This window comes from Mustela erminea, chromosome 17 (genome assembly GCF_009829155.1).
Source record: "Mustela erminea isolate mMusErm1 chromosome 17, mMusErm1.Pri, whole genome shotgun sequence".
Classification (NCBI taxonomy): Eukaryota; Metazoa; Chordata; class Mammalia; order Carnivora; family Mustelidae; genus Mustela; species Mustela erminea.
In genome coordinates this window covers 44,974,144-45,000,818 of record NC_045630.1, presented here as the reverse complement: position 1 = coordinate 45,000,818, position 26,675 = coordinate 44,974,144, and the positions used below count along the sequence as shown (strand labels likewise).

Below are 26,675 nucleotides of genomic sequence, written 5' to 3'. Positions count from 1 at the left end.
GAGAGCCTGATGTGGGGCCCAATCCTAGGACCCCGAGACCATGACCTGAGCCGAAGGCAGAGGCTTAACCCACCAAGCCACCCATGCGCCTCCACATGTATGATTTTAACATGCCTGCAGCCACATTACAAAGTAACATGTCACAGGTGAAGTTAATACTGTTATTTAACCCACTATATCCCCCAAATTCTCATTTCAGAATTTCATCAGGATATTATTAATGAGGTATTTTGCGTTCTTTGTCCACATTAAATCTTCTCAAGCTTGTGTGCATTGGCACGTAGAGTGTTGTGTCACGTTGGCCACGTCCCCAAAGCCGGATGACACACATGGGAGCTACCATATTGGACAGGGTGACTCAGCATAAAATCTGGAGCCATATCCCTTGGTGTCTGCTGCCCCTGACTTCCTGCTGGCCTCAGGGAGCAGCCCCCCCCTTCCTCTGGGCTTTCTCCTGACGGTGCTCTCTTCCCGTCCCTCTCACCCAGCGCACCTTCAGTCTCTCTCATCTGCTGTCCCCCCTTCAACCTCTCCTGGAGAAGGCCTTGTTGTCAGACAAGAGACCTTTAAATAGGTGAGACAAAGGTGACAAATGTCCCTCATTTACATTCTGGTTCTCTCTGGCATTTTTTGGCCCTGTTGAGTGACACCTCTATCCAAACATCTCATTTGGAAATGTCAGAGTGGCCTTTGATAAGTCATCCGTCACCCTGATGGCGGCTGACAGACGGGGGACCGTGCGGTAGCATCTAATACACTAGAACGCGTCTTTTACAATTGCGGACTATTTTATTTATTTAACGTGGCATGAAATCTCTCTTGAAGGAAAGAAACCGTTAACCTTGCCACACCAGGCTCCTCAAGGGCTTCTTCTGCCATCGCTTTCCAGCCTCCTTTCCCAACTGCTAGAATCTTCCAGGTCCTGCAGGTCAAGCTCTTAGGCAGCTCCTCTCCCACTCCCGCAGGAATCAAGCCAGCCACCCTCGAGGCACCCCTACAGGTCGCTGTCAGAGCTACTGGCCCCCTGCAGGGCCCTGGCTCTGAACCCAGGTGCTTGGGGTTGTCCGTGAACCTCACCTGGGTCCGGAAGCCAGGAGGAGATCGAGCCTCCTTCTCAGGCAGCCACCATCTTCCTGGATGCAAATGCTGGTCCCTCTTCCCTTCCCCTTCTCCCTCCTGCCCTGCCCCAGCTCCTGCAGCCCTCCGGGCTTGCCTGCAGCTGCTCTCCCCAAGGGGCTCTACTGCTCCCCCAGCTGTGCACTAACCCAAGCATCTACAGTCCCTACTTTCTCTCAGTTTCAACAGGAACAAGTGTAGGTTTTTGGAAAGGAATGGTCACTAAAAACTAAAGAAAAACAATAACACACGTGGGAAAAAAATAACCTCAAAAAAGCGTAGAAATAAGTCCCGAGTTTTTTTTCCGATCGCATATTTCTGATCAAAAATAAAGGCAACTCAAGTCCCTGATGAGATGGGCCAGTTCAGTCCAAGCAGCCTGCCCCTGGCTCTTTCCCCCACTTCACCCTTGTGTCTGGAGTGCCCCCTCATTTCTCACTCTGGAGGGCTTCCTTCCCAACCCCCCTGCAACGTTTTCACCACCATTTGGGGGTTGAGGCTTTGGACAAATAGTGCAGGTAACCAAACATGGTGGGTTAGAAACAGGCAGAACATAGGTTCCCGAGTTGTCACTGAGTTAGAGGAAGAAATTGCTATGCTGGGCACCTGGGCGACTCAGTCCATTAAGTGTGGGACTCTTGCTTTCAGCTTGGGCCATGATCTCGGGTCATGAGATCGAGCCCTGCATGGGGCTCTGTACTCAGTGGGGAGTCTGCTGGAGATTTTCTCTCTCCCTTTTCCTCTGCCCCTACCCCTGCTTGTGCTCTCTCTCTCCAAAATAAATCAGTAAGTCTTTAAAAAAAAAAAAAGAAAAGAAAAGAAAAAGTTTTTCACTGTGAGCCTTTCCCCCATTCCTGTTTCATCTGGGTGCTGTGTGATATTTTCCACAGAAGATAGCATCTTGTAAAGAAAAGAACACTACTCCAGACCTGAACGAACTCGGCTCTCATTTTGGCTCCGTGCCACTTTGTGCATGGCTCTCTGCCAGGAAGCCCCCTCTGAGCCTCAATGTACCTCATTTGTGAGATGGATCAAGGAAGCCAGTCTCGTAGAGCTAGACCTAACACTGCCAGTGCTCACGATGGTCAGTCCCCTTCCCCAGCCCCTCCTCAGCCTTTCCTTCTCCCGTGCAGGTATGAGGTGGAGAAGGTTCCAGGCTTCCTCTGCCCTTGCCTTGTGGCTTGGAGCAGCCACGTGCAGAATCCAGATGGGATGCACATGTCAGCCTCTGTCACCTGCCTATGAGTCTAGTCGGGACACAGGGCTGGGCCCCCCCGTCAGCAGGACGCAAGCAAGCCATCCTTGAGGAGGGACTGCCCCCTTCACAGGAAGCCTTCTGTTAAGGGGGACCCCACTGCCAGCCCCGGACAAGCGCACCATTTGTTATTTTACCCCAGCCCACCTTTATTGACCACAGACCACTTGCCAGACTCTGTGCAAGGTTGAGGGGAGGCCGGGAGGGACCAGGCCCAGCCCAGGCTCTGCAGAAGCCCAGACTAGGGAGGCAGATGGCCTTTTCATGGTGCCCGCTATGCCAGGGAAGGTGCTGTGGGAGCAAGCCGAGGGACAGAATGTGTCGCAGGGGAGTTGACAATTGAGCTGGCGCTTGGAGGATAATTACGAGCTCCCCAAGCAGGGAATGGAAGAACATTCCAGAAAAACAAGTTCAAAGGCCTGAAAGCACAAAAGAGAGCAGCTTTTAGGGGAAGAGAAGAAAGAGAAGAGGAGGGAAAGGCCTGGAGAGGTGGGCAGAGATAGGACTTGGGCGGGGGCGGGAGGGGGGGTTGGGTGGGCAGCTATGGCTGGAGGAGCCTAGGGGTCTGCCCTTTGATCCAGGGGAGCAGTGACCTCTCGCATCACAGGGAAAGAGATGGAGTGGAGCCTGTGGGATCCTGACAGGATGTATAGATGGCAGTTGTGGAATGTCAGGACAGAGCACTATAAGGGACACTTCATGGAGGAGGAGGGGCCCCAGGCGAGCCAAGAAAACTCAAAGGATCAGAAGATTCTGGTTGATGTGGGGAAAGTGGCCTCTAACTGCCATTGACGTGTCACCAGTAACCACACACCCAGGGCGCCCTTTCCTCTGATATTGTAGTGACGCAACAGACGGATGGAGGCGTGCGGGTCCCCACGTGGGCCTGCCAGGGAGGAGAGCTCATCAGCTGAGCTCCTTCTGTGTACCTGCACTAGGCCAGATTGCCAGCATTGCCTCATTTAATCCTCGGGATAACCCCGTGAGGTATTATTCCCTTTCGACAGGTAGAGAAACTGACAGAGAGGCTGAGTAACTTGTTCAAGGTCACACAGCTAGGAAGACACAGAAGTGGGATATGAACTCAGCTGCCAAAAGGCTTTGTTCTTTCCACACTGCCCTGCAGAATGTTGGGTTCCCAGCTTCCTCTACCTGATCTCCTCTTAGCCCTGGGGTTCTGGAGGAGGGTATATGACACTGATGCTGCCTTCATCATTAGAAGGCTGTCACTAGGGTGACGGGGAACAGTAGATACAGAGCTGTCGCAGTGAGAAAAATGAGGGGGAAGGCACTTCATCACTGCCTCTGGCTTCGAGGTAGCCACAGCTCTGCCTGGCAAAAGACTCTGTTATCGTCCTGCTGTAGCTGTGTCCCCAAAGTCATCCTAGCCCCCCTCTTCAAGCAGGTGGAATCCAGACCTCAGAATCCACCTCTGCATCAGGAAGATGAAGTAACCTTGGCCAGCCCATCATCATCAGAACTGACCAAGGAAGAGGGCGATGCTTCTTAACATTTTGGGGTCTATGACCCCATGAGAATCTGATGCAAGCGTTGGCCCTTCTCTCCAGGAAAACACACACACACGTGTGTGTGCACGATTGTAGGTACTTCCACACTCTTCAGTCCATCCGTGGACTCGAGATTCAGTAGGCTTTCTCCCTGGAGATTCTCGGGGTATACGTTCATGATAAACATAGTTCCTGACCTTGTCTCCCCTCTTGACCCCCTCTTTGTCCTACAGTGTTTGGAGAAAGCAAAAGAAATGCTCAACTCAGGTCTAGTAATTGGTTTCAAGAGTGTGTGTGCGATGAGGTTGAAGACGCTGGCCTCAAGAGAGCCTTGTCTTCTCTGCGAGTTGAAATTGCTGGCCGTTCTTTATGTCCATCAGGGAGTGGGCATGTGCCTGGGGAATCTGTCGTGGGCCCTCTGTCTGAAACTCCATCTGCCTCCCCACCACTCAGGACCCTGGGAGCTCCAGCTTGCACCACATTCACTGGAAAATGTTTTGGAGGAGAAGAGCCCATTGTGGCAAGGTCCCCCCAACCCTGGCCACCCCCAGAAGCTCCTGTCCCTCCCTGAGTGGAAGCACGTACTCTCTGAATAAAGCTGCCTTATCACCTGTTTAAACTAGACATTGGGTGTGTGATGATTCCTGGCTGGGACTAGAGAAAGCCATCAGCCATCCTCTGCAGGGACCGGGCCTGCCGGCTGTGTCCCCACTGGCTGCAGGAGCAGGGCGGCAGTCCTCCCGAGGCAGAACTGGCTGTGTGGGTAAGACCAGAGGTTGGGGGGGCGGCTTTGGAGGTTGGGCAAAGACCGCTGACCCCTCGCTCCCTCCCTGACCCTCTCCAACTCCTGGGCACAAGGCCATCCCAGAAGGGGAAGGGGATGGAGTGGGGAGGCCTGGGGTCATTTCCCAGCCCTGCTGTGGCACTGAGAGGGCAGCTCCCAGCGCAGATCTGTCTCTCGTACACCTGCACTGGCCACCCGGCCCCGAGTGGGAAAGCATGGTGACACTAAGGCTTCCCGGGTCCCAAGGTGAGGCTGTAATGCCTGCAGGTTTGCTGTTGGCCCAGGGTTCTGAGGTCTGGCAAGAGACGCGCTGGAGAAATATAAGCTACAGCTGTGTTAATTATTATTATTTTTATCGTTATTGCAGAAGGGAATGTTCCCCTGTTAAGTCCCTGGGAAAACGACTCTAAAAACAAGTCGGCACCACCCAGGACTTGCATCCTGGAAAGCAAGCCCTGGCAAGGTCCAGCCTCCAAATCCGCCCCTCCCAGCTGGTTCACCTGGCTGGGCGCACACCTCCCTGCCCGCCGCCTCCCCCAACACACACACATGCTCGTGCAACATACGCACACGCTCACACGTGCACACATACACATATACCCTGCCCACACTGCTCTGGCAGAGGGGAGGGTGATGAGTCCCTGGAACACTCTGAAAGAAAAGCTGGTGAGCAGAGCCATGTGAGGGTCCGCAGGAAGACCCCCTGCTTTCGTTGTTCTGGAGATTTCTGTTTTTCACATATCATCCCGTAGGCTCCCTCCCAGCCTAGCAATTGAGGGCATTAGCATCGCACAGGGCTGGACTTGAGGCAGGGCTTCTACAGGTGCTAGCTGTGTGATCTTCAGCCAGTTGCTTAACTTCTCTGTGCTGTCACTTCCCTTTTACTCTCACAGTGGCAGGGGGTGGGGGGGCGGATTGTGTGGACTAAATAAGAAATAAGCTTTGTAAAAGGCCCAGCACCTGGTAAGCATTCAATAAATGGTACCTATTGAAATTCAAGACAGACATTCTTGTCAGCATTTGGCAGATGAGAAGAAACGGGGCTCCGTGAGATTGTCCCAAAGTTGATAAGTGCCAGAGCTGGGATTAGAACCTGTGAAGTTCCACCCAGACCAGTTCTCTTACTGCCAAACCCTTTGGAGGCAGATTTTTCCTGGGAGACTTGGCGGCAGTGTGGAACTGAGGTCCCTTGAATTGGGCCTTTGGCCCTCCCCAGCAGCCAGCTCTGTCCTCCCTGATGTCCCCCCCCCCCACAACTGCACACCCAGCCACCCCTCCAGGGACTTCTCAATGGGGTCAGCGGGGCTAGCACTACAGCTGTGGCTTGGTCGCTGCTAAGTGGAGTTAGTGGGGTCAGGTGGGGGAGACCCTGGAGCCAGGTGGAAACCTGAGGGTCTGGCAGGGGCAGGGAGAGGATGGTGATGGATGAGGAGCAAGGGCGGGGGGGGGGCAGAAGACACAGGCCTCTGGAAGGCGCGGGGTTCGCTACAGTTCCCCAGGGCTCCTTCCAGAACGATGCAGCCCACATTCGCAAAACCTATGTCTTCCTATCAGACAAGAACACATCTTTAAGCCCGGTGGGAAATCCAACTATTAAATTTGCTTTTCAGATATAACACGATTGTGACTTTATGGTACATGAATTATATCTCAGCGCTGTTTTTGAAATATATAATCGTATAATACGTACGTGTAGGTGCCCATGTACATGTCTTGTATGCATTTTATATAGATATGCGTTGTCAAGAGCACTGGTTCTTGCCCTTGACTAGCTGTATGACCTTGGGAAAGAGGCTTCATTTCTTTTTAGCCTCAGCCTTGCCATCTGCCTAATGGGGATAACAGAGTTATCCCCGCTGGGTGGCTGGAGTGGAACCCACTCTGCAGGGCGAAAGAGGAGAAGATCCCCAGCCTTGGAAGGTAGCAGGGGGTCATGCCTTGAGTCCTGGCCTCTGCGCTCGGCCTGTCTGCACTTATTGCTCCGCCACGCGTTGTACTTATGAGATCTTGGGCAAGCTGTTTAGCATCATTAAGCCTCAGTTTCCCTTGCTCTAAAAGGGGAATGCCAGCAGTTCCTACTCCGAGGGTGTGGAAGGGTTCAGTGAGATAATACCTGGGAAGCACAGAGCTTGGGGCGGGCAAGGTGAGGCGTGTGTAGTGGATCCCGCAGCGGGGTCGGAGGCCTGGGCCCAGAGGTACTGAGTGTGAAGGCGCTCTGCGAATGGCAACACACGGGGTCCGTGCTGCTGATCACGGTCCCCAGACTGCTGCCTGCAGACCTAGGCCAAGGCCCAAGCTGGGGGGTGGGGGGGTGGCAGTCACAGCTGGGACCCCCTACGCTCAGTGATTGCTCTCATGAAGCAGAAGGGAGGCCAGAAAAAGCAAAGCAAAGCAAAGAAAACCCCAGCAAATTCTCTGTCCTCCCCCAGCTCTGCAGCTCCTGCGGGATCTGAGCTGCATAATACAATGGGATTTAATAAAATGCCTTTAACTCACAAAGTTTGTCTGCTGCCAGCTCCTTAATTAAATTGCCTAATGCTGCTTTGCGACGGCAGCAGAGACTCGCGTGTTTAAAGGGCACCGTGTTGCCATGGCGCTCCCACAGCCGGGGAGGGCGGGCTGGGGGGGGGGGCATGCAGATGAGGCGCAGGGTAGCCCTGCCTGCAGTGTCCTCCCCGCCACCCGCGTGCACACACACACTCGCACACGCACACACTGCAATAGCCTCTGATCTGATTTTTCTGGGAAAGCATCAAATCCTTGCTAAGAATGCTGAGCCAGGGCTTTAGAAAGGGGACACTCGGGGGCATCTGAGTACAGTGGAGCCAGCTGCCGGGCAGGGCCACCATGGGTCCCAGGCAGAACCCTGGGCGCTCAGGGCCACCCCGTGAGGCCAGGGGTGGGGGGCAGCCTGGCCCCTCCCTGGCCGCTTGCTCCGGCCTCCCCAGGTGCAGTGTACAAATACACTTCCCAGCATGGGCCCCGACCTAAGAAGGGTGGGAAGTACTGGGCAAGATTCTGATTGGTTTAATGAGAACTGGAGGAGTGGGCGGGGGTGAGGGGGTGATGTTCTTTCACACAGGGAGAGTGAAGGAAAGAGAAACACACATCCGTGTGGGATTTTTCCGTCCGATGCAGTGGTTCTCAATCCTGGCTTCCTATTAAACCACTCGGGAATTTCCCCCCAATATTTTACATGAAGCATTTGAAATATATGGCGAAGTTGAAGGGATTTGGCAACGAACAACCATATACCACCATCCAGATTCTACCCTTAACCTTTTCCTAGACTTGTTCTCACCTCCCTCTCCCATCTATCCATAAATCCATTTTATTTTTGGTGCGTTTCAAAGGAAATTGCAGACATCAGTACACTTTGCCCTACATACTTCAGCATCAACGACAACGGAGTTCAATTTCGGTTTACAGGGTTTTCTCTTTTGATATAAGATTTACATACAAGGAAATCCTGGAGAGGTTTTTTGGGTTTTGTTTTTAATACCATGCCTGCATCGTACCCCCAGAGAGCGATCTCACTGGACTGGAGCAGGATGTAGGCATCAGAGTATTTTAAGAGATCCCTGTATATACGGGGGGTGCGTGGGCAGCTCAGTCAGTTAAGTGTGTGACTCTTGGTCTCGGCTCAGGTCTTGATCTCAAGGGGGGGAGTCCCCCGCCTTGGGGAGCTTCCCAGTGTGGAATTGCTTTAAAAAGGTAAAATAAAAATAAAAAATAAATAAAAGAGCCCTCTCTGATTCAATGCTGCAGTCAGAGTTGAGAAACAGAGATAATAAGAAGCAAAAGACTTATTTTTATTTCCCCTAGGCAGAACGTAGAGGTCCTCTGCCCGCTTCCCTTCCCCTGGTGCTCTCCATGTGTGCATTGTACAACCACGGCCGTGCTTCGTTGGGGGAGGGGGGCCTCTGGGTCCATGTGAATCCACTCCTTCTTGTATTAGCATTATATTATACACATCTAATGTGTCTTTCCAGTGGCAAAGGCCATCCATACCTGCTTCAGATTCCGTACCTGTCACCGTGATGAAACCATACAAATTTTCATATGATGAGTAGGGTACTTATGAAATGGCAGTAGATGGAGGAGGTGATGGGTGTGGTGACGCCAGCCAGGGCGGCATGATGGGGCTGGTGCTACTGGTGGAGACGGCAGGCTGCAGGTGTGGCGCGGCGGTGAATCTGAGGGCACAGCGCTGTGGCGATCGTTATCCTGGTGATGCTGCTGGCGTCACCCATCCTGCGGGGACAGTGTGCAAAGAGGTGCTCCTTCTCCTTGCTAATACCGTCTAGGAAGAATGTTGGTTGTCCCAGGGCCAGGAGGTTGGTCCGTCTATCTGAGAACACCATTGCATTCAGAGAAGCTGCCTGAGAACCTTATCTGCCCCCAGAGACCTGGAAGAGGGCCCGACAGAGTGGCAGTAGCTCCACGCTCAGCCACCCCGTCCCATGGCACTTGAACAAGACCCAGCTCCCATATTAAGTACAAGTGGGTCATTAGGAACATGTACTTAAGACGAACAGTCCTGGGAGCCAGCCGGAGTGGGATGCCAGCCATCTCATGATCGATAGAGATTTTATTTGCTGCCTACGTGGTTTCCTGTTCCTTTCATGCCTGGTACGCTCGTGGGAAGACAGAGGAGAAGTGCTCTGGGTCCCTCTCCGTTAAACCAGGCAGGAGAAGCCGAGAGGCGCCAAACCCCAGAACACTCCCGATCTCTCATTACGGCTGTTAGCTGGCGTCCCTCTGAACTGTCCTGGGCTGCTGGGTTTCAGAGAGATGTTAAAGGATGAGAATGAGGTTGGGCTGTTAAGACATACTATCCTTTTAAAATATGCACATAAATAAGCCCATAGAATGATGCCAGAAAATACGTATAAAATAATGTTGTCCAGGGGCGCCTGGGTGGCTCAGTGGGTTAAGCCTCTGTCTTCGGCTCAGGTCATGATCCCAGGGTCCTGGGATCAAGCCCCACATCGGGCTCTCTGCTCAGCAGGGAGCCTGCTTCCCTCTCTCTCTGTGTGCCTGCCTTTCTGCCTACTTGTGATCTCTGTTAAATAAATAAATAAAAATCTTTAAAAAATAATTTAAAATTTTAAAAAAATAAAAATAAATTTTAAAAAATGTTGTCCAATCCTTTCATTTTACAGATGAGAAAACCAAGGCCAAGTGGGCAGCAAATAAGAGAGTGCTGAGAACAACAGTAAAAATACCGCTCGTGGATATAGCATCTCTAACGATGCAGATATCTCACACCTGGGATCTGACCGGGTTTTTAGACCAGGCCAACGAGCCGGCAACAACTTCCTGCCCATCTGACAGACGGTTCCTGGGCCCCTTCCCAGACTCTTGCCGCCAGCGATGAGCCCTTCGTGACATATTTGTAGCACTGACGGCTCAGAGTGCACCCTTCACACTCATGTGCTCATCTCCTCCCTACCCTATCTCTGCATGGAGGACAGAAGGTACTAGTCTTATCCCTGTTCTTCAGAGGAGAAAACAGAGGTTCACGGAGGGGAAGCATCTTGCCAGGCTTGCACAGTTAGTAACTGGCAGAGCAGGAACCAGGATCCAAGTGTCCTGTGTCCGTGGGCCGGGGCTGTCATCACAAAGTACCAGGAACCGGGGGCGGTTAAGAACAGTAGAAATTTATTGTCTCCGTGCTGGAGGCCTGAAGCCTGGAGTCAAGGTGCAGCAGGGCCACACCCACTCTAGAACCCCAGGGGAGACTCCTTGCTCCGCTCCCCCTAGCTCCCGGGGCCGGCCGTTGGCCTTTGGCTGTTGGCAGTCCTCAGCTCTCCGCTGTAGCCATCACATGGATTTCTCTGCATCCAGACTTTCCTCCTCTTATAAGGACACCAGCCCCTGGAGGAGGACCCTCCTTAACGCAGTATGAACTCATCCTAACTTGATTACATCAGCAAAGGTCCGATTTGCAGATTAAGGTCACATTCACAGGTACTGTGAGTCGGGACTTAAATATATCTTTGGGGGGGGTGGTGTTTAGAGTTCAACCCATAATGGTCCCTATCCCAAGCCCATGTCCTTCTACAACATGCTATTTACATGCTGTGCTCCATCCCACCCCCCACTGTCCTCCCTGTGTGCCACCAAGGACAGGGTGCTCCCCTCTCCTGCGGTGCAGAAAGTGGGGGCTGGCTGGGCCCTGCTTCATCTTCTGCTCTTCCCAAAGTATTACGAGCTACTAAGGTAGAATCGTGAAATATAGGCGGGCTTTTTATCTTTTTTATTCTCAGACAGTAAAAATCATTGAGACTTGTCCTTAATTAGTTTAATTTTGAAGCTTCTAAATATTGATTTAACCTCCACTCCTTTGTACTTGCTGCAGTCACTGAATTATGCCTGTTATTGATTACAGAGGGAAGCATTTCCATCCGCCGGGCTGTGCGGCATCTGGGAGCCCTTGGTCCCCCAGCAGGTGCCCTGGGCTCAGAAGGCACAGACAGGCTTGGAGGGGAGGGTGCCTCTGCCAGACTGGAAAGGGCCTTCCTTTTCCAAGGAAGGAGAGCTGTTCCTCATAGACCATGGGCCAGTTTTCTTCTCTTGCGTTGGCCTACACCAAAGGAAGTTGAGTAAGAAGTCACTGGAAATCTCCCCCATTGCATTCTGGGTCCTAGGAGAACCGGGCAGTGGGGGGTGGAGGAGGAGAATGTGGGGCCAGGGTCTAGAGCACAGGTTTTGGAAAGCAACCTTTAGGCTTTGGCAACAGCCAGAACCTCGTCTGGGTCATGTCTCTACCAGCTAGACCTTCTTGAGCAAGGTCCCTGCCCTCTCACATCTGGGAAACAGGGCTCTAACCCCCCTCCCACAGTGTGCCTCCGAGCGCTCAGCGCAGGCTCACGTCAGGCTGCTGGCCCGAGGCCGGGCTCACAATCAGTTTTCAATCCACAGTTGCCACTAGCAGCATTGCTGTCCCACCGGGAAAATCAGGACTAGCCTTGGAAGCACACTGTATCTTCAGGCCCTGACTCTAGGACTTGTTTGCTGTAGGACCTTGGGCAAGTCATTTACTACCCTTTCCAATAAAGTGGAGTAATGACCTGCGGCGCCTGGGTGGCTCAGTCAGTTAGGCAGCCGACTCTTGATTTTGGTTCAGGTCATGATCTCGGAGATGTGGGATTGAGCCTGGCATTGGGCTCAGGGATCAGCACGGAGTCTGCCTGGGATTCTGTCTCTCTCTCCTTCTGCCCCTCCCCTGCTCTTGCTCTCTCTTTCTCTCTCTCAAAAGCAATCAATCAATAAAATCATTTTTTAAAATGGGGTGATGACATCTGCGACCTCCCTGGGCTGTCCTAAGGATCACGTAGGATCACAAACCCAGCAGAACTGAAGTGGCGAGGGGCATCCAGTCCTGATGGGTTATGACCGAAGGCCGTGGTAGCCGCCGCCTGGAGGCTCCTTTGGCCACACTCTGCGGGCAGTAGCCTGTGCAGACCATCCTGGCTCCGACCGGCTGCTCCAGCCTCTTTGCCACATCAGCCACATTCTCCAGCCCGAAGGTGGACCATGTGGTTCTTGGAAGTCACTTCCTCTGTTTTTATTTTGTTTTGTTTTGTTTTCCAAGGACCTTTGCTCCTGGTGTTCCCAATAGGCGTAGAATGCCTCCTACCATCTGTGCGACACTTCCTCTGGGAATTTGTTTTAAGGAACTTTATCATGACACAATTTGCCTTGTACAATTCAGTGACTTTTAGTAAATTTGCCCAAATGTGTGGCAGAATCGCGTTCTCTCTGCTAGGCTGTGCCCCTGCTCCCTCAGTATATGCTTCTGTGACCGCTCTTATCAGATGTTAGTAGATCAGGGTTTTTTTTTTTTTTAATCTGTGACTCTCTGCCTGCCCTTCCCATCGCCTGGCATCCCTATCATGGTGCCAGCACACGGTCGGGGCTCTATTAATGCTCACTGGGTAAACCATTTCCTTGCGGCCCTGACAGAACGGCTGAGGGGATCTGGGATACCCGAGTCTTCATTGTCACCATAGTGATGAGAAAATCATCGTCCATGTGGCTGTCACTGAGCGCGCCCAGCAGGCACTGTCCCCGGTTTGCAGAGTTTGGATCTCAGCAGGAGGGGCCTTACAGGGGACCCGGCCCCGCTAGCCTTGAGCAGGAGCATCGGTCAGAATCCCCCCGCAGAGGGCTTGTTCGGCCTCAGTTACCAGGGCCCACCCTCTGAGCACCTGACTCTGCAGCCATCCTTGGGCTGGGCTCAAGGACCCGCCCTTCCAACAAGTTCCCAGGTGACGCCGCCATGGCTGGTCCGGGGACCCCCGTGGGAGAGCTGCTGGTCCAGCCCAGCCACCCTGTTTCACAGATGAGAAGCCCAGTCCTGACACGTCCCAAGCTCTGCCCCCAGGCTGAGACTAGAACGCAGCCCAATCGTGTCCTGTGTCGTCTCCCCTCGGGTCCCGTGTCCTGACCTCCGCTCCCTGCTCTGGGCCTCAGGGAAGATGCGCAAGGGGCAGAGAAGCCTGGAGAGAACTTCTGAGAGACGCTCATCCCAGGCCTGACCCGGGCTGCAGAGGGAGAGGCCGGCGGCACTGGGGAGGAGACCCGGAGGAGGTGCTGAGGACTGACAGGCCGTTCTCACTGCCATTAGGGGAGAAAACAACCCACCGGCAGGGCCTCCGCCACAGCCATTTACCCCGCAGGCTGCCCCGACAGCTGACGGAGAAGGCGGGAGCGCTGCCCCGGGACAGAGGCTCCTTCGCCGCGTGATTTCTCTCTGAGCTTCATCCGGCAAACCTGCTGATGAAACCAGTCTTCTTTTCTCTCCGCCTCATCAGTTTTCATTCTGATTTCATTTTCCTTTTCCGTTAGCAGAGGTTTGGCCTTTCTCCGTGTTTAACTGGTCTGCTCCCCATTCGCTCTGCCTCCCTTTCTCCTCCCTTTCTCTGGGTCCCAAACCCTCCCCCCACCCCTTGTCCCGGGCATCTCCCGGCGCGCCCGGGGTCCCTCCCTCCGCACCCCAACACTGTGGAAAGAGAAACCTCCTCATCTAGCTCCCCATGCACCTCGGACAATGCTGATTCCCTCTCTTCTTTCCAGGGCCATAGAGCCACAGAGCTGCTCTGGGACCGCTCACAGTCCAAGAGAGGAGGCGTGGGTTCTCAGAGGATGAGGGAAGGAGCAAGGGATTGATTAATTTGTAGGAGAGGCCACGGTCAGGGAAGACTTTAGGGATGGGAAGGAAGTCCCAGGATATACAGGTGAGACCTCTTTGAGCAAGGACCCTGCTTGTGCAAAGGCTCAGGGGCAGGAGAGAGCATGGATTGCACCCCTCCGAAGCCCCCCTCCCCCACCCCTTTCCCTTGCCCTTGCACCAAGCTCCCAGGGATCTCCTGTGTTTCAAGAGATACTCTGGGGGACGCCTGGGTGGCTCAGTGGGTTAAGCCTCTGCCTTCGGAGAGGCAGGGAGAGATCTCTCTCTCTCTCTGTGTCAAGTAAGTAAATAAAATCTTAAAAAAAAAAAAAAGATATTCTGGGGCCCCGGCAGAGGTGGGGGTACGGCAGCCTTTTCGGAGTAATGCAGGAACTGCCCAGCAACACCCCCCAACACACACACTGGATTGTAGGAGGGCCAAGGGGAGCGGCAGGGAGGGAGGCTGGAGAGGCCCATGGGTCGGCAGCTGGGCTTGGCCGCCCATCTGACTTGGGAGGATCCATAGCCCTTGTGGAACGACCATGAGCTGCCCGTCAGGCTGGGCCCTGTAGAACTCTGGCCCCAGCCTCTCCCAGCTGCTAGGGAGCATCTAGGGGAAACAGAGGCACTGCTCACCTAAGCCAGGAGGAGCCATGTTGTTTATTGGGTGAGGGCTGTCGGACAGCAGTGACCTATAAACGAGCTGAGCCCCAGAACTGTCCTGGAGACTTGAGACAGGACCCCACTGGGAGGCCCCAGAGAGGGCAGCTAGCTGCACAGGGAAGGGGTGGCAGCCTGCAGGGGAAGGGTTCCTAGGAGAGGGTGCCCGTGCCTTGGAGGCCAGGCAACCAGCGACGGGCCAGTCTGGTGCTGGCTTGCTGCAAAGATGGTCTAGAAGCCAGGGACCGGGCCTCAGACAGACTGAGGTGGATGAAACAGAAGGGGGCTCTACTAAGCACCAGGCATTTTACAGATGTGCTCTTCCTCCAACTGCCCTGGGAGGTAGGCTCTCTCCCCAGACCCAGAGGAAGAACCTGAGTGAGGGTGCTCAAGGTCACCCAGCCAGCGCCAGGACTCAGGTGCAGAGTGCTTCTAGCGCCCACCTCTGAGCCACTAACCTCAGCTCTTAGAGGGGTTGGTGGAGTCCACAGGATTGCCAGAGGGGGCTTGGGACTACTCTAGAAGGCCGAGACTCATCGTAGGATCATGTGGAATCCAGAGGCAGAGAAGCCTGAGTCGGAGAGCAGTGCCATCTCCACCAGGGGCAGGCCCAAGCCAGGGGCAGGGGAGCCAGGGGCATATGTAAGAATACAGACCCCAGGAGCAGCATGTGTCTCCTTGGGGGGGAGGGGGGCGGGGAGAAAGGAGGCAGAAGGGCGTGAGCGCAGACTCTGACCAGCCTGGTCTCCGAGAGCACCTGCGCAAGCAGCCCCCCTCTCTCCCTGCTCTGCCTCACCTGCCCCTCCCTCTTGCTGTCCTTCTGCGGATATTTCCTAAGCTCCTACTGTGTGCCAGACTTTGGAAGGAGGGCCACACAGTCTGGTGGGAGACACAGACTGAAAGGAACCAGCAGCTCATTATGGAGGGATGCTGGGGCACCATGGGAGCCAGGAGAGGGGTTGAGGGGTCAGGGCAGGGGTCCTGCGGGTGGGCCGAGGGTCGGCAGAACCTGGCAGCACACGGCAGCCGCAGACTCAGCCCACACCGTTCCCCGCTCCCCACTCCCCTGCAGCCTCCCGCAGTGCAGCTACCTCTTGGCACCCTCCACGGCTAATTAAGAAAGAAAGAGGCAGGCTCCCTTCCAGACACCAGAATTCTAGCACCCTCTGCCCAGGCCAGCCAGGAGACAGGGAATGGAGAGTCTTCGGCTTGGGACAAGGCCCTGTCCTCCAGGGCCAGGGAGGGGTTTTTCCTGGAGTGCTCTCTCTTGCACTACAGAGGAAAGGGGGGCAGGGTGGAGAAGGGAGCCCCTCATCCTTTCCCCAGGAGGTGCCCTCCCACTTCCCTCTCTCCTCTCCTCCCGCCACCACCCCACCACCCACCCCTACCTGCTCTCAGAAATCAGCTTCTGGCTCCAGAGCCATGGAAATAGAAAGGGCGAGCAGTGATACCCTGGACCCCAGTCTGGGCTTCCTATGTTCCAGCTGCGGGCCTTGGTCTGACCCCACAGCTCCCACTGAGCTTGAGCTCTGGGTCTGTGAAGGACCCAGCTCTCTGCTAATGGTTGGGAACCAGCTAGAAATCCTGGCCCAGAGCAGGCGCTCAGGAAAGTCACACCTTTCTTCTGAGACTCCGCCTTAGGTCATCCTTCCAGAGGCATCAATGGGAGCAGAAGGGACTCTGCCTCACGGAAGAGAGGTGCTCAGTGGAATAATGGTTTTCAGGGTTTTACCACAGTGACCCAAGGGCAAAGTAAATGCAGGGTTTTGCATCACGTTCCTGACTGTGCCCAAGTGTGGATGTGTGCATGCAAAACAGAGCTAAACTTTCGCAAAACAGCGCTCAGTCTAGTTGCGTTCAGTGTTATTTTCTATAGTATTTCATTTTTTAAAAATGCAGATTGTGACTCACTTTAAAAATTGTTTCCATGCCCCACTGCATGGGCTGAGATCGACAGTGCACACCGTAGAACGCCTCCAAGCCCTACAGGGAGCCTGTGCCCTGCACCGGGCTCTGAGGACACATGAACCAGTAACAAAGCGCCCTTGCCTCCAGGAGCTCACAGCCTGATTGGGAAGTCAGACTCCCGGACTCACCATAAGGAAGGGGCTCCTCGGGAGGAGGTCTGTTCCAAGAGTCTCGGGGGCTGGGATGCAGTGGGAGAGACCACCCTTCTTGGAGGGAGTCAGACCTGTGCAAAACGTCACCAAGGAGGTGGCATGGGGGACGACGGGCTTTTGTGGCTGAAGAAGACCTGACGGTTGGAGTTGGAGAAGGGCTTCGTGGGGCGAGGGGCCCCAGGTGTGGAAGGGACTGGCAAGTGTCCAGTTTCGCGGGAGTGTGGGGTGTCTGGGAATGAAATGGCCACAGAGAGATGAGCGGGAGGCCCCCCGAAAAGGCTGACTGACGTAAGGGTCACGGCAAGAAAGGAGAGGGGAGAGTAAGTGCAAGCACTGCGGCGGGTGTGGGAGGCGGGAGAGGGACAGGTCAAGGTGGTGGAGAGCTCCCGTCTTGGAGACCGCTGGACGGCGGGGCTGGCGGACAGACGTGGGAGGGCAGAACCAAGAGCTGGCGTGGCGGGAGATGTGGGATGTTGGATGTGGGGCAAGTCGAGAGGAAGAGCCTCTGACACAAGGGCTGTGGAGAGGGCCGGGGATGGCGAGCAGGGAGGCTGAGCTTCTCCTTCCTGGCCACCCCCACATTTGTCCTCATGCCTGGTGCCCCATTCTCTGTAAAGGGAAGACCTGGGTGTTCGGCGGTAGACAGGAGGCATCAGGAGGTGGCCAGGACCCAGCAGGGCTTTGGGGAAGGGAGGTTGGAGGAGAGGCACAGAGTGTGCGGGGCAGGAGGTTATCCTGCCATCTTCCTGCCTCAGGCACATGGCTGGATATTGACTGGGAGGGTGCCCTGGGATCCTTCTGGAGTGCTGGAAATCTTCACATCTTGTGTTGGTTGGTGTCCGTCCGGGTACCTACTAATAGGGAAACTCGTGGAGCCGCGCACTTGGGACGAGTGCCATGTACGTACTCTGCTGTACATATGTTACACTTCAAAATATTTTTTCTAAGTTTATCACAAAAGGTGAGAGCTGAGACGTAGGTGGTAAGATGGAATGAGAGGCAGCTGTGAGGGGGCCGAATGAAGGCCAAGAACAGCGCTCTGTACACCTGACCCCCGCACTCCCCCCACGGTGGTTCTGGGAGGAGGGTATTATCCCCACTTCCCAGCTCGGGCATCTGAGGCTCACAAGGTTGCTTGCTTGGCCCAAGGTCACACAGCAGGCAGCAGAGCCAGGCTGACTCTGATGCCAAAGCCCAGGCTCTTTCCGCTCCACTGCTCCTCCTTTGCATAAGTTATTTATGGAATTCACACTCTGCAAGGCTAGATAAACGCTCAGTTCCCCTCGGCTCGCTCCGAGGTCCTGCCTGTCTGTGATTCAATGAGAGGTGGGAGTGAGGAGCTCGGCTCACCTCCCAGGAGGAGCAGGAGGCCAGGTGCGCTGATGGAGGGCTGGCCTCTCTCCCACTGCGCCCCTCCCACCCAGCGCTTATCTGCGGGTGAGGAGGCCGGAGTTTATCAACGCTACACTCAATTATGCTGCCCATCTGTCTCCACAGCTCAGGGAGACCTGGCACTGAAGCGGCGAAGGCCAGGCCATCGATCACCACCACCGCTCCTCCCTCCGGACCCTTGACTCGGGCTCTGGGAGGCTGGGTGGAGGCTGCCGGGAAGGGGAGGGAAGGGAGGAGAGGATGAGGCTCCCTATCCACCAACCACCTGGAGGAGCGCACGGTCGCAGCGCGCAGGTGCTCGGGGACCGAGCGGGGGGTGGGGCGGGGCCGAGCCAGGGGCGTGGCCGGGGCGGGCCCGGGGCGGGGCTGAGCCGGGGTGGGGCGGGACTGAACCGGGGGGCGGGGCAGAAGAAGGAGCAGCGTTTGACCAACAGCTTCTCCCAAGCTCTTCGTTCAGAGCCTTGCCAAGGATCTGAGTTTAATAGGGAATGTAAGGGACCATTCCACACTTCATACCAAATCCAGAGCAGCTGCCTGGAGGAGGTGAGTCCCACATACCTTGCAGAGCCAGCTCTTGCAAGAGAAACTTTGCCCCTGGAGTGGACAGCCCTGCTTCCCTGACTGTGGCCCCAGGGCCTTCAGTCTCCCATCACTGAAGGCGAAGGCTGGCCAGCAACCCCCAGCCCCCAATCAGAAGGCAGGCTGAGGTCGTGTGCAGCCTGCTGGCTCTGTGTCCCCCTGGTGCCAGGGCCAGCCACGCTCACACAGGGACAGTGTCTTCCCTGTGCTGTCCAGGTGGAGAGGGGTGTCCCTCTAGCCTGAAATCAAGGAGTGGTGTCTGCAGGAGCCCATCAGGTGGCTCTGGGGGAGGAGGAGCTGAGGACCCAGGTCAGCTCTAAAGGGATTTGCATCTGAGGCAGGCGCTCTGGGCCAGCCCTGTGCTCTGCTCTTATAAGGCAGACTTGGATCCACCAGGCAACAAGCCTTGGCTGGGCTGGTGGCTCAGGTTCTGGAGTCCGAGACCTAGGTTCGAATTCTGGCCCAGCCATGTGGAAGCTGCATAACCTCTGAGAAGTTACATAAGCCCTCCAAGCCCTAGGTGCATCCACTGAAGGTCCAGACTGAATGATCCCTTCTCCACCTGCATGCGGGGTCGATGGGAGGCTCATCTCTTTCACCGCTGGTGTCTTTCACAAGCACCCTCTGTATGCGCAGCCCTGCACTCAGTGCTTTGGGGTTGCAAAAGCTTGTCAGACGTGGCCCCTGCTGCAAGGAGCTTGAAATCCAGTTGGGAAAAATGTCCACACAATCATTTGAACTCCTGCTCACCCCAGAGATTATAGATAAAAGGCAATTAGCTTTCTCTGCAGCTCCCGGCAGAGATTGCTAATCAGCCTGCATGAGTGGGCATGAGTGGGCGTGTGCAAGACGGCCTGAACCTGTGTTGGCAGGTGAGTAGGCAGCTCCGTGCTCCTCCCTGGAAGGGGCTGCGTGCTCAGCAGCGGGGCGGAGGACTTGTATGGGCCATTGCCAAGCCTTGGGATCAGGGGTGTGGCCAAACGTGAGTCATCCAGCCACTGCCTCTCTCTGGGTGCCAAACCCCAGGGGAGGAGGAGGCCCTCTGCCTCCCCCACCTGCCTAGCCAGAGGGGCATGAGGAGGAGCGTGCTGCCTGGGGTAGAGGGAAAGGCGACTCTTGGGAGGTTTTTAATTAAGTCTTAAGTGGCTCCTTCAGCCCCTGCGCACATCTGAGCCCCTGTAGCACAAAGGTGTTAGAACAGAAGTGTTGGAGGAGAGACACCTGTGGCTCAGTCAGCAGCCAAAGCCAGGAGGATGCTGGGGCCTAGCAGAAGACCCCCTCCCCAGCCCCGCAGCCTTCTCTGCCCTTCAGAACTGTCCTGGGCTCTCCTAACGATTTTGCATTTTTCAGCCCTGCCAGAGGGTCACTCTGTAAAGGTGTGACAGTTTCTCTGTCTCTGCCAAGGCTTCCCCATACCACCTGGCGGCCACGCTGGGCCACTGTGGGCGAGCTCAGTAGGGGCCTGTTGAGCAACAGGACCCAATTTCTGCTCCCCCACCCCCCGCAGAAGTCCTAGAGCTGCTGAGTCTCGCAAGCCCGGGGGATGACCGGAGCTGGACAAGAGCTCACGTTTATTGAGCTCCTTCTGTGTGTGCCCCACTCCGCTCCCTTAACCCTGATGATCGCCTCATTTTAGACATAAGAAGCTGATGTTCTGAGAAGTCAGTCAGTAGTATGTCTTCCCAGCGTGCTCTGGTAGGAAGGGGTAAGTAATAGTAAGATCTCTCTGCCGGTGGGTTCTGCTCCCTCGTGCCAGGCCTAGGCAGGAGGCAGGGGCCTCTGGTGTGTACGTGCAGGAGGACAACTGGCCTAGGTGGAGGACAACTGGCCTTGGTCCAGGCCCATGACTAGGTCATCCTGGGACTCAGCTGGTCCCTGTTGCCTCTCCACGCACAGAGTAGACTGCAGAATCCCCTACCATCTTCCTGCCCACCACTCCCTGGCTTGGGCGGCCAAGTCTCCCGGGCTCCCCGGCGCACACATGTGCGGGCCTGCATGCGTGTGGACACGTGTGTTTGTTTGCTCTCAGTTTTATGTCAGGACACACACACCCCCACGCAAAACCTCTGTGCATTTTAAGTCACGGTTGTTTTCCCAGCTTCAGAAATAGCTGCAGAGGAAGGTGGGAAGTAGTCAAATGTAAACAGGCGTACCGCTCTCCTGCTCAGGGGAGGGCACCCCGCCTCCCAACTGCTTCCCACCCCTCCCCAGCATCCTGGAAGCTGGCTGAGGTGGACACAGAGCCCCTCTGGCTGGCTGAGAGGCACCTGCCTAGAAGGCAGTAGCACACATGGCCCCAGGGGACAAGAATGGGCAGCCAGCTTCCTGCAGCAGTGGCCTGGGGACGGAGAAGTCTGGTTTAAGTCGCCCAGCCTCTGGACTTGGGCGGACTCCTGTCTCCTGTCGCTTACCAGCTCTGTGTCTTGAGCCAAATTCTTTAACCTCTCATGAACCTCAATTTCGTCATCTGCAACGGTGTGGGAGGGGGATTAATGCTTATCTTGTCGACTCATTATGATGTTATGACCGTTAAGTGAAATAAGATATTCAGAGTCTTTGAAGAGCCCGGGCACATCTCAGGTGCTGTAAGTGCTGGGTGATTCCCTGATACCCGCATTTGGAACACTACCTGAATGGGACCTCTGCTCAGGAAGGGACTGGGCCCAGCAAGGCCCGCTGCTTTTCCCCCATGTCGATTGTAGGCCAAGGCTGGACTTGCCTCCAGGGCCGTGGAGCCTGGCCTTGGGATCTGTGGGAGAGCCCGGATTACCCATACCTGGGAGGGGGGAAAGAGCAGTGGCTTTGATTCTACACTGGGGGTAGGGGGGAATACTCCAGGGGGGGATGGGGTCCTGGGGCCACAGAGATTGAGTCACACAGTAAACATTCACTGGGCCCCTACTGTGTGCTCCTAACACAGTCATGACTGAGAGAGGTTCCCAGCTGAAGAGCCATTTCCATGAGATGGGGTCCAGGCTAGGACAGAGGGGAACGTGGGGCTCTCTAAGAGCATGAGGAGGGCCCCTTAGGTCAGCCAGGGGTGGGGAGTTTGGAAGAAGCTTCTGTAGGAGGTGACTGACCTTGAGTCTCAAAGAACAGCTAGGCCTTGTCTGGGAGACAGAAGGAGACATGGGAAGGGGGCGTGTAGCAGGATAACTTCAGCTTGAGAAGGCTGTGCACATCGGGTAAAGGGGGAGGACAGGAAGAGAAGCCAGGAGGTTGGCTATGGCCAGGTCATGTACCTCACCTGCCGTGCCAAGGAGCCCAGGCCCAGGCTTCTTCATCCCACCTCCTCCTTCCGGCGAGCTCAGCCAGGCTGCTGGACTGGTGGGAAAGTTGCTAAAAACTGAAGCTGTACACGAGGAGAATCCCAAGCAGACCCCGGGCTGCACCAGCCACTTCCCCAGCCAGTCTGGGTGTGGGCTTGGGGGCCACTGCCTTCCTACTGCCAGAATCCTGGGAGCCCCCTCACCCGGAATCTAGAATCTGTACTGTTTCCACCACCCCCTACCCACACTGCTCAGAGGGGTGCCTGGAAACTCTCACTGTATTTTCCATTTACCCAGTGAGCCAAGGAGGGAGGGGGAGATGTAAGAAAGGTAGGAGAGCCTGTTCCACCTGTCTCGGCTCAGAAGGACTGTGGAGATGACAGAACTCCGGCATCCTCTCTCCCCTCCAGACACGCACGCACTCATACTCCTTCCTGAGTTATCCTGGAAGCTTCTTGGTTCATTCTTGCCCTCCTCCCAGGAAGACTTACTCCCTCAGCAGATAATAGAAAAGGACACTAAAGCCCTAGAGTGGGACACCTGGGTGGCTCAGTGGGTTAATAAGCATCTGCCTTCGGCTCAGGTCATGCATGATCCCAGGGTCCTGGGATCAAGCCCCGCATTGGGCTCCTTGCTCACCAGGAGCCTACTTCTCCCTCTGCTGCTGCCCCTGCTTGTGCAAGCTCTCTGTATTCTCTCTCTCTCTCTCTCTCTCTGACAAATACATTTTAAAAAATAAAGCCTGAGGGCTGTAGGAGAGAACCCAGGAGCCCTGAGTGTGGCCCAGCCCACCTCTCTCAGCAGCTTTGCCCTCCGCAGTCAAACAGGGGTGACACAGGCAGGGGGAAATGGATTCTGCTTCCCCGCCTCCCCCTTACTCTGCATCCTCTTCTTCCAGGGCTGCTGTGATGGGGCGTGGCGATGAATGAGCCAGCCCAGCCCCAGCCGACAAGGATGGAGAGCCGCACCCGGGAGGGTAAGAAGCGACGCCCACCCATCTCCACGTAGAATGACTGTCCTGGGAGGACCCTCAGCCTGTGAACTGGCAAGAGTGGAAGGACTCCAGACTCTTCTCGTGGATGGTCCCCTACCCTGCGGCTCCATCATGAGGCTCCTTGTGGCCCCCCTCGTGCTGGCCTGGGTGGCTGGTGCCACTGCCACCGTGCCCGTGGTACCCTGGCGCGTGCCCTGCCCCCCTCAATGCGCCTGCCAGATCCGGCCCTGGTACACACCCCGATCGTCCTACCGCGAGGCCAACACCGTGGACTGCAACGACCTGTTCCTAACAGCCGTGCCGCCCGGGCTGCCCGTGGGCACTCAGACCTTGCTTCTGCAGAGCAACAGCATCGTCCGTGTGGACCAGAGTGAGCTCAGCTATCTGGTCAACCTCACAGAGCTGGACCTGTCCCAGAACAGCTTTTCGGACGCCCGAGACTGTGACTTCCGGGCCCTGCCCCAGCTGCTGAGCCTGCACCTGGAGGAGAACCAGCTGACCCGGCTGGAGGACCAGAGCTTCTCAGGGCTGACTGGCCTACAGGAGCTCTATCTCAACCACAACCAGCTCTACCGCATCGCCCCCAGGGCTTTCGCCGGCCTCGGCAACCTGCTGCGGCTACACCTCAACTCCAACCTGCTGAGGGCCATCGACAGCCGCTGGTTCGAGTCGCTGCCCAACCTGGAGATCCTCATGATCGGGGGCAACAAGGTAGATGCCATCCTGGACATGAACTTCCGGCCGCTGGCCAATTTGCGCAGCCTGGTGCTGGCAGGCATGAACCTTCGGGAGATCTCCGACTACGCCCTGGAGGGCTTGCAAAGCCTGGAGAGCCTCTCCTTCTATGACAACCAGCTGGCGCGGGTGCCCCGGCGGGCCCTGGAGCAGGTGCCTGGGCTCAAATTCTTGGACCTGAACAAGAACCCACTGCAGCGGGTAGGGCCCGGGGACTTCGCCGACATGCTGCACCTCAAGGAGCTAGGGCTAAACAACATGGAGGAGCTGGTTTCCATCGACAAGTTCGCTCTGGTCAACCTCCCCGAGCTGACCAAGCTGGACATCACCAACAACCCCCGGCTGTCCTTCATCCACCCCCGCGCCTTCCACCACCTGCCCCAGATGGAGACCCTCATGCTCAACAACAATGCTCTCAGTGCCTTGCACCAGCAGACGGTGGAGTCCCTGCCCAACCTGCAGGAAGTGGGTCTCCATGGCAACCCCATCCGCTGCGATTGCGTCATCCGCTGGGCCAACGCCACGGGCACCCGGGTCCGCTTCATAGAGCCGCAGTCCACCCTGTGCGCCGAGCCGCCAGACCTCCAGCGCCGCCCTGTCCGCGAGGTGCCCTTCCGGGAGATGACGGACCACTGCCTGCCCCTCATCTCCCCCCGCAGCTTCCCCGCCAGCCTCCAGGTGGCCAGTGGAGACAGCCTGCTGCTGCACTGCCGGGCGCTGGCCGAACCGGAACCTGAGATCTACTGGGTCACTCCGGCCGGGGTCCGACTGACGGCTGCCCGTGCAGGCAGGAAGTACCGGGTGTACCCCGAGGGGACCCTCGAGCTGCGGAGGGTGACGGCAGATTTGGCGGGGCTGTATACGTGTGTGGCCCAGAACCTGGTGGGGACTGACAGTAAGACGGTTAGTGTGGTGGTTGGCCGGGCTCCCCTGCAGCCAGGCCGGGACGAGGGATGGGGGCTGGAGCTCCGGGTGCAGGAGACCCACCCTTATCGCATCCTGCTGTCTTGGGTCCCCCCACCCAACACAGTCTCTACCAACCTCACCTGGTCCAGCGCCGCCTCCCCCCGGGGCCAGGGCTCCCCTGCTCTGGCCCGCCTGCCACGGGGCACTCACAGCTTCAACATCACCCGCCTCCTTCAGGCCACGGAGTACTGGGCCTGCCTGCAAGTGGCCTTTGCTGATGCCCACACCCAGTTGGCATGCGTATGGACCAGGACTAAGGAGGCCACTCCTTGCCACAGAGCCTTAGGGGACCGGCCCGGGCTCATAGCCATGCTGGCTCTTGCTGTCCTCTTGCTGGCAGTGGGGCTAGCCGCCCACCTGGGCACTGGTCGGCCCAGGCAGGGGGTGGGTGGGCAGCCTCTCCTTCCAGCCTGGGCTTTCTGGGGCTGGAGCACCCCCTCGGTCCGAGTGGTGTCTGCGCCCCTCGTCCTGGCCTGGAATCCAGGAAGGAAGCTGTCCAGGTCTTTGGAAGGGGAAACACTGTCCCCACCATTGCTGCAAAATTCCTGAAGCTCAGCCTGCTCGCTGCAGTAGACAAGTACCTAGGACTCCTTTTTACCGAAAGGGAAGCGGTCTGGGCCAGATGCCCTGCCAGGAAAGTGACATGGACGCGCGTGCTGGAGGCCTGGCAGCTGGACCGAGACAGATGGGGCTTTGTCCCTCCAGGAGCTGCTCCTACTGCCTCCAGAAAGTCGCCATTACCTTCTGGGGGCCAGTCTGCTGATATCATGAGGAGCATCTCCGAGGAACAGGAAGGACTCTGGCCGGAGCCTCCCATCTCCCTAGTTGTCTGTGTGCTCAGAGGCGCCTGGGCCCCTGCTTGGATGTCCCCTGCCTCTGTCCCCAGGCCCTTGGCCCAGGGGGAGAAGCCCCCTCCTCTTCTCTTTCTTTGTACAGTTTCAGTTGCTTGCTCTTTCCCCTCCTGGGCAAGGGCTGAGGGAGGCCTCTCCTCCCCGCCTTGGGGGACCACTCTCACCAGATCCCCCACCAGATCTTGAAAGACGTTTGGGGAGAGGGATGCCCAGGAACACCTCATCTTGGCAAGCCCGGATTGGCACTGCAAGGTTGACTTTCTACAGGCAATTTTGTACCTTTGTGGAGAAATGTGTCACCTCCCCCCAACCCCATTCACTCTTTTCTCCTGTTTTGTAAAAAATAAAAAATAAACAAGAATAACAATAGTAAGGGGGAAAGGAAACAAAAGGAAAAATCATCTTTGACTACTACGTGTAACTCTAAAGTCCTCTTCTCAGGGATCTGTACACCCAGCGGCTGGCGTGGGAAAGGGCTGGGACGGGGCAGGAGGGGAGAGGGAGATGGTGAGGGCACAGGTGTTCCCTGGGGGTCTGAATCTGGGCCTACTCCCCAGAGCCTCCGTCAGTGTGAACGGGAGAGCTGGGGGCAGAAGGGCAGAGAGCAGGAGAGGCTGACGGGAGAGGGAGGAATCACAGGAGGAAAGGAGAGGGCGGGAGAGGAGAATGGAGAAAAGCTCAGAGAGATGGAGAGAGTGGAAATTTCCATCACCAAACATTGTCACCCCTTCTCTTTCCCTGATAAGCAATTAACATGCCAGTGCCTAGGAAGCACTTCCCGGCCTATTTCTAATTAAACAAACCCAAGAGGCAGAGTCATGCAGAGAATTGCAAATCATCAGGACAGCACGAACTTTGGCTCACTGGGGCAGAAGGGGGTGTGGGGCGATAGAGGATTTGGGGAGGGGAGGACTGTGGGAGAAAGAAATTGCTACATTGATCTTTCTGGTCCATTTCAGCATCATCTGCAATGAGCTTGGTTTGCTTTTGCAGTATTTTCTTTTTAAAAGACAGATTGACTTCTTAGGACCAAAGGCAAAGAGGAGCATCTGTCAGAAAGGCTGTAGAGCCCAGGGGAGGGGCTGCTGTGGCTGATCACGGGGCCACAGCCCTTGCTCCTGGAAGGGACTAGGAAAGCCACAGGTCTCCTGAGACCAAAGAAGCACCATGTGAGGCTGAGCACCCCTGCTCTCCAGACACAGATGGCAGACTTGTTGCGATTTGGCTCCAAGCCGCCGCGGAGATGGCAAATGGACACGCAGGTAGAG

General features: G+C 56.1%; 1 protein-coding gene across 6 annotated transcripts in view; it reads left to right on the top strand.

Annotated features, from left to right (window-relative positions):
• Nucleotides 1-25,802, top strand: part of LRRN2 (leucine rich repeat neuronal 2) — a 62,680-nt gene extending 36,878 nt beyond the window's left edge. For 5 of the 6 annotated variants that reach the window (XM_032318677.1, XM_032318680.1, XM_032318673.1 and 2 more), the window contains one exon: nt 22,760-25,802. In XM_032318677.1, coding sequence (XP_032174568.1) covers nt 22,787-25,105 — 2,319 coding nt within the window. In that variant the 5' untranslated portion in view covers nt 22,760-22,786 and the 3' untranslated portion in view covers nt 25,106-25,802. Of the gene's footprint in view, nt 1-15,779; nt 16,625-22,759 lie in introns of those variants that run through there. The other variant, XM_032318676.1, reaches the window with a different exon arrangement.
• Nucleotides 25,803-26,675: the final 873 nt, after the last annotated feature.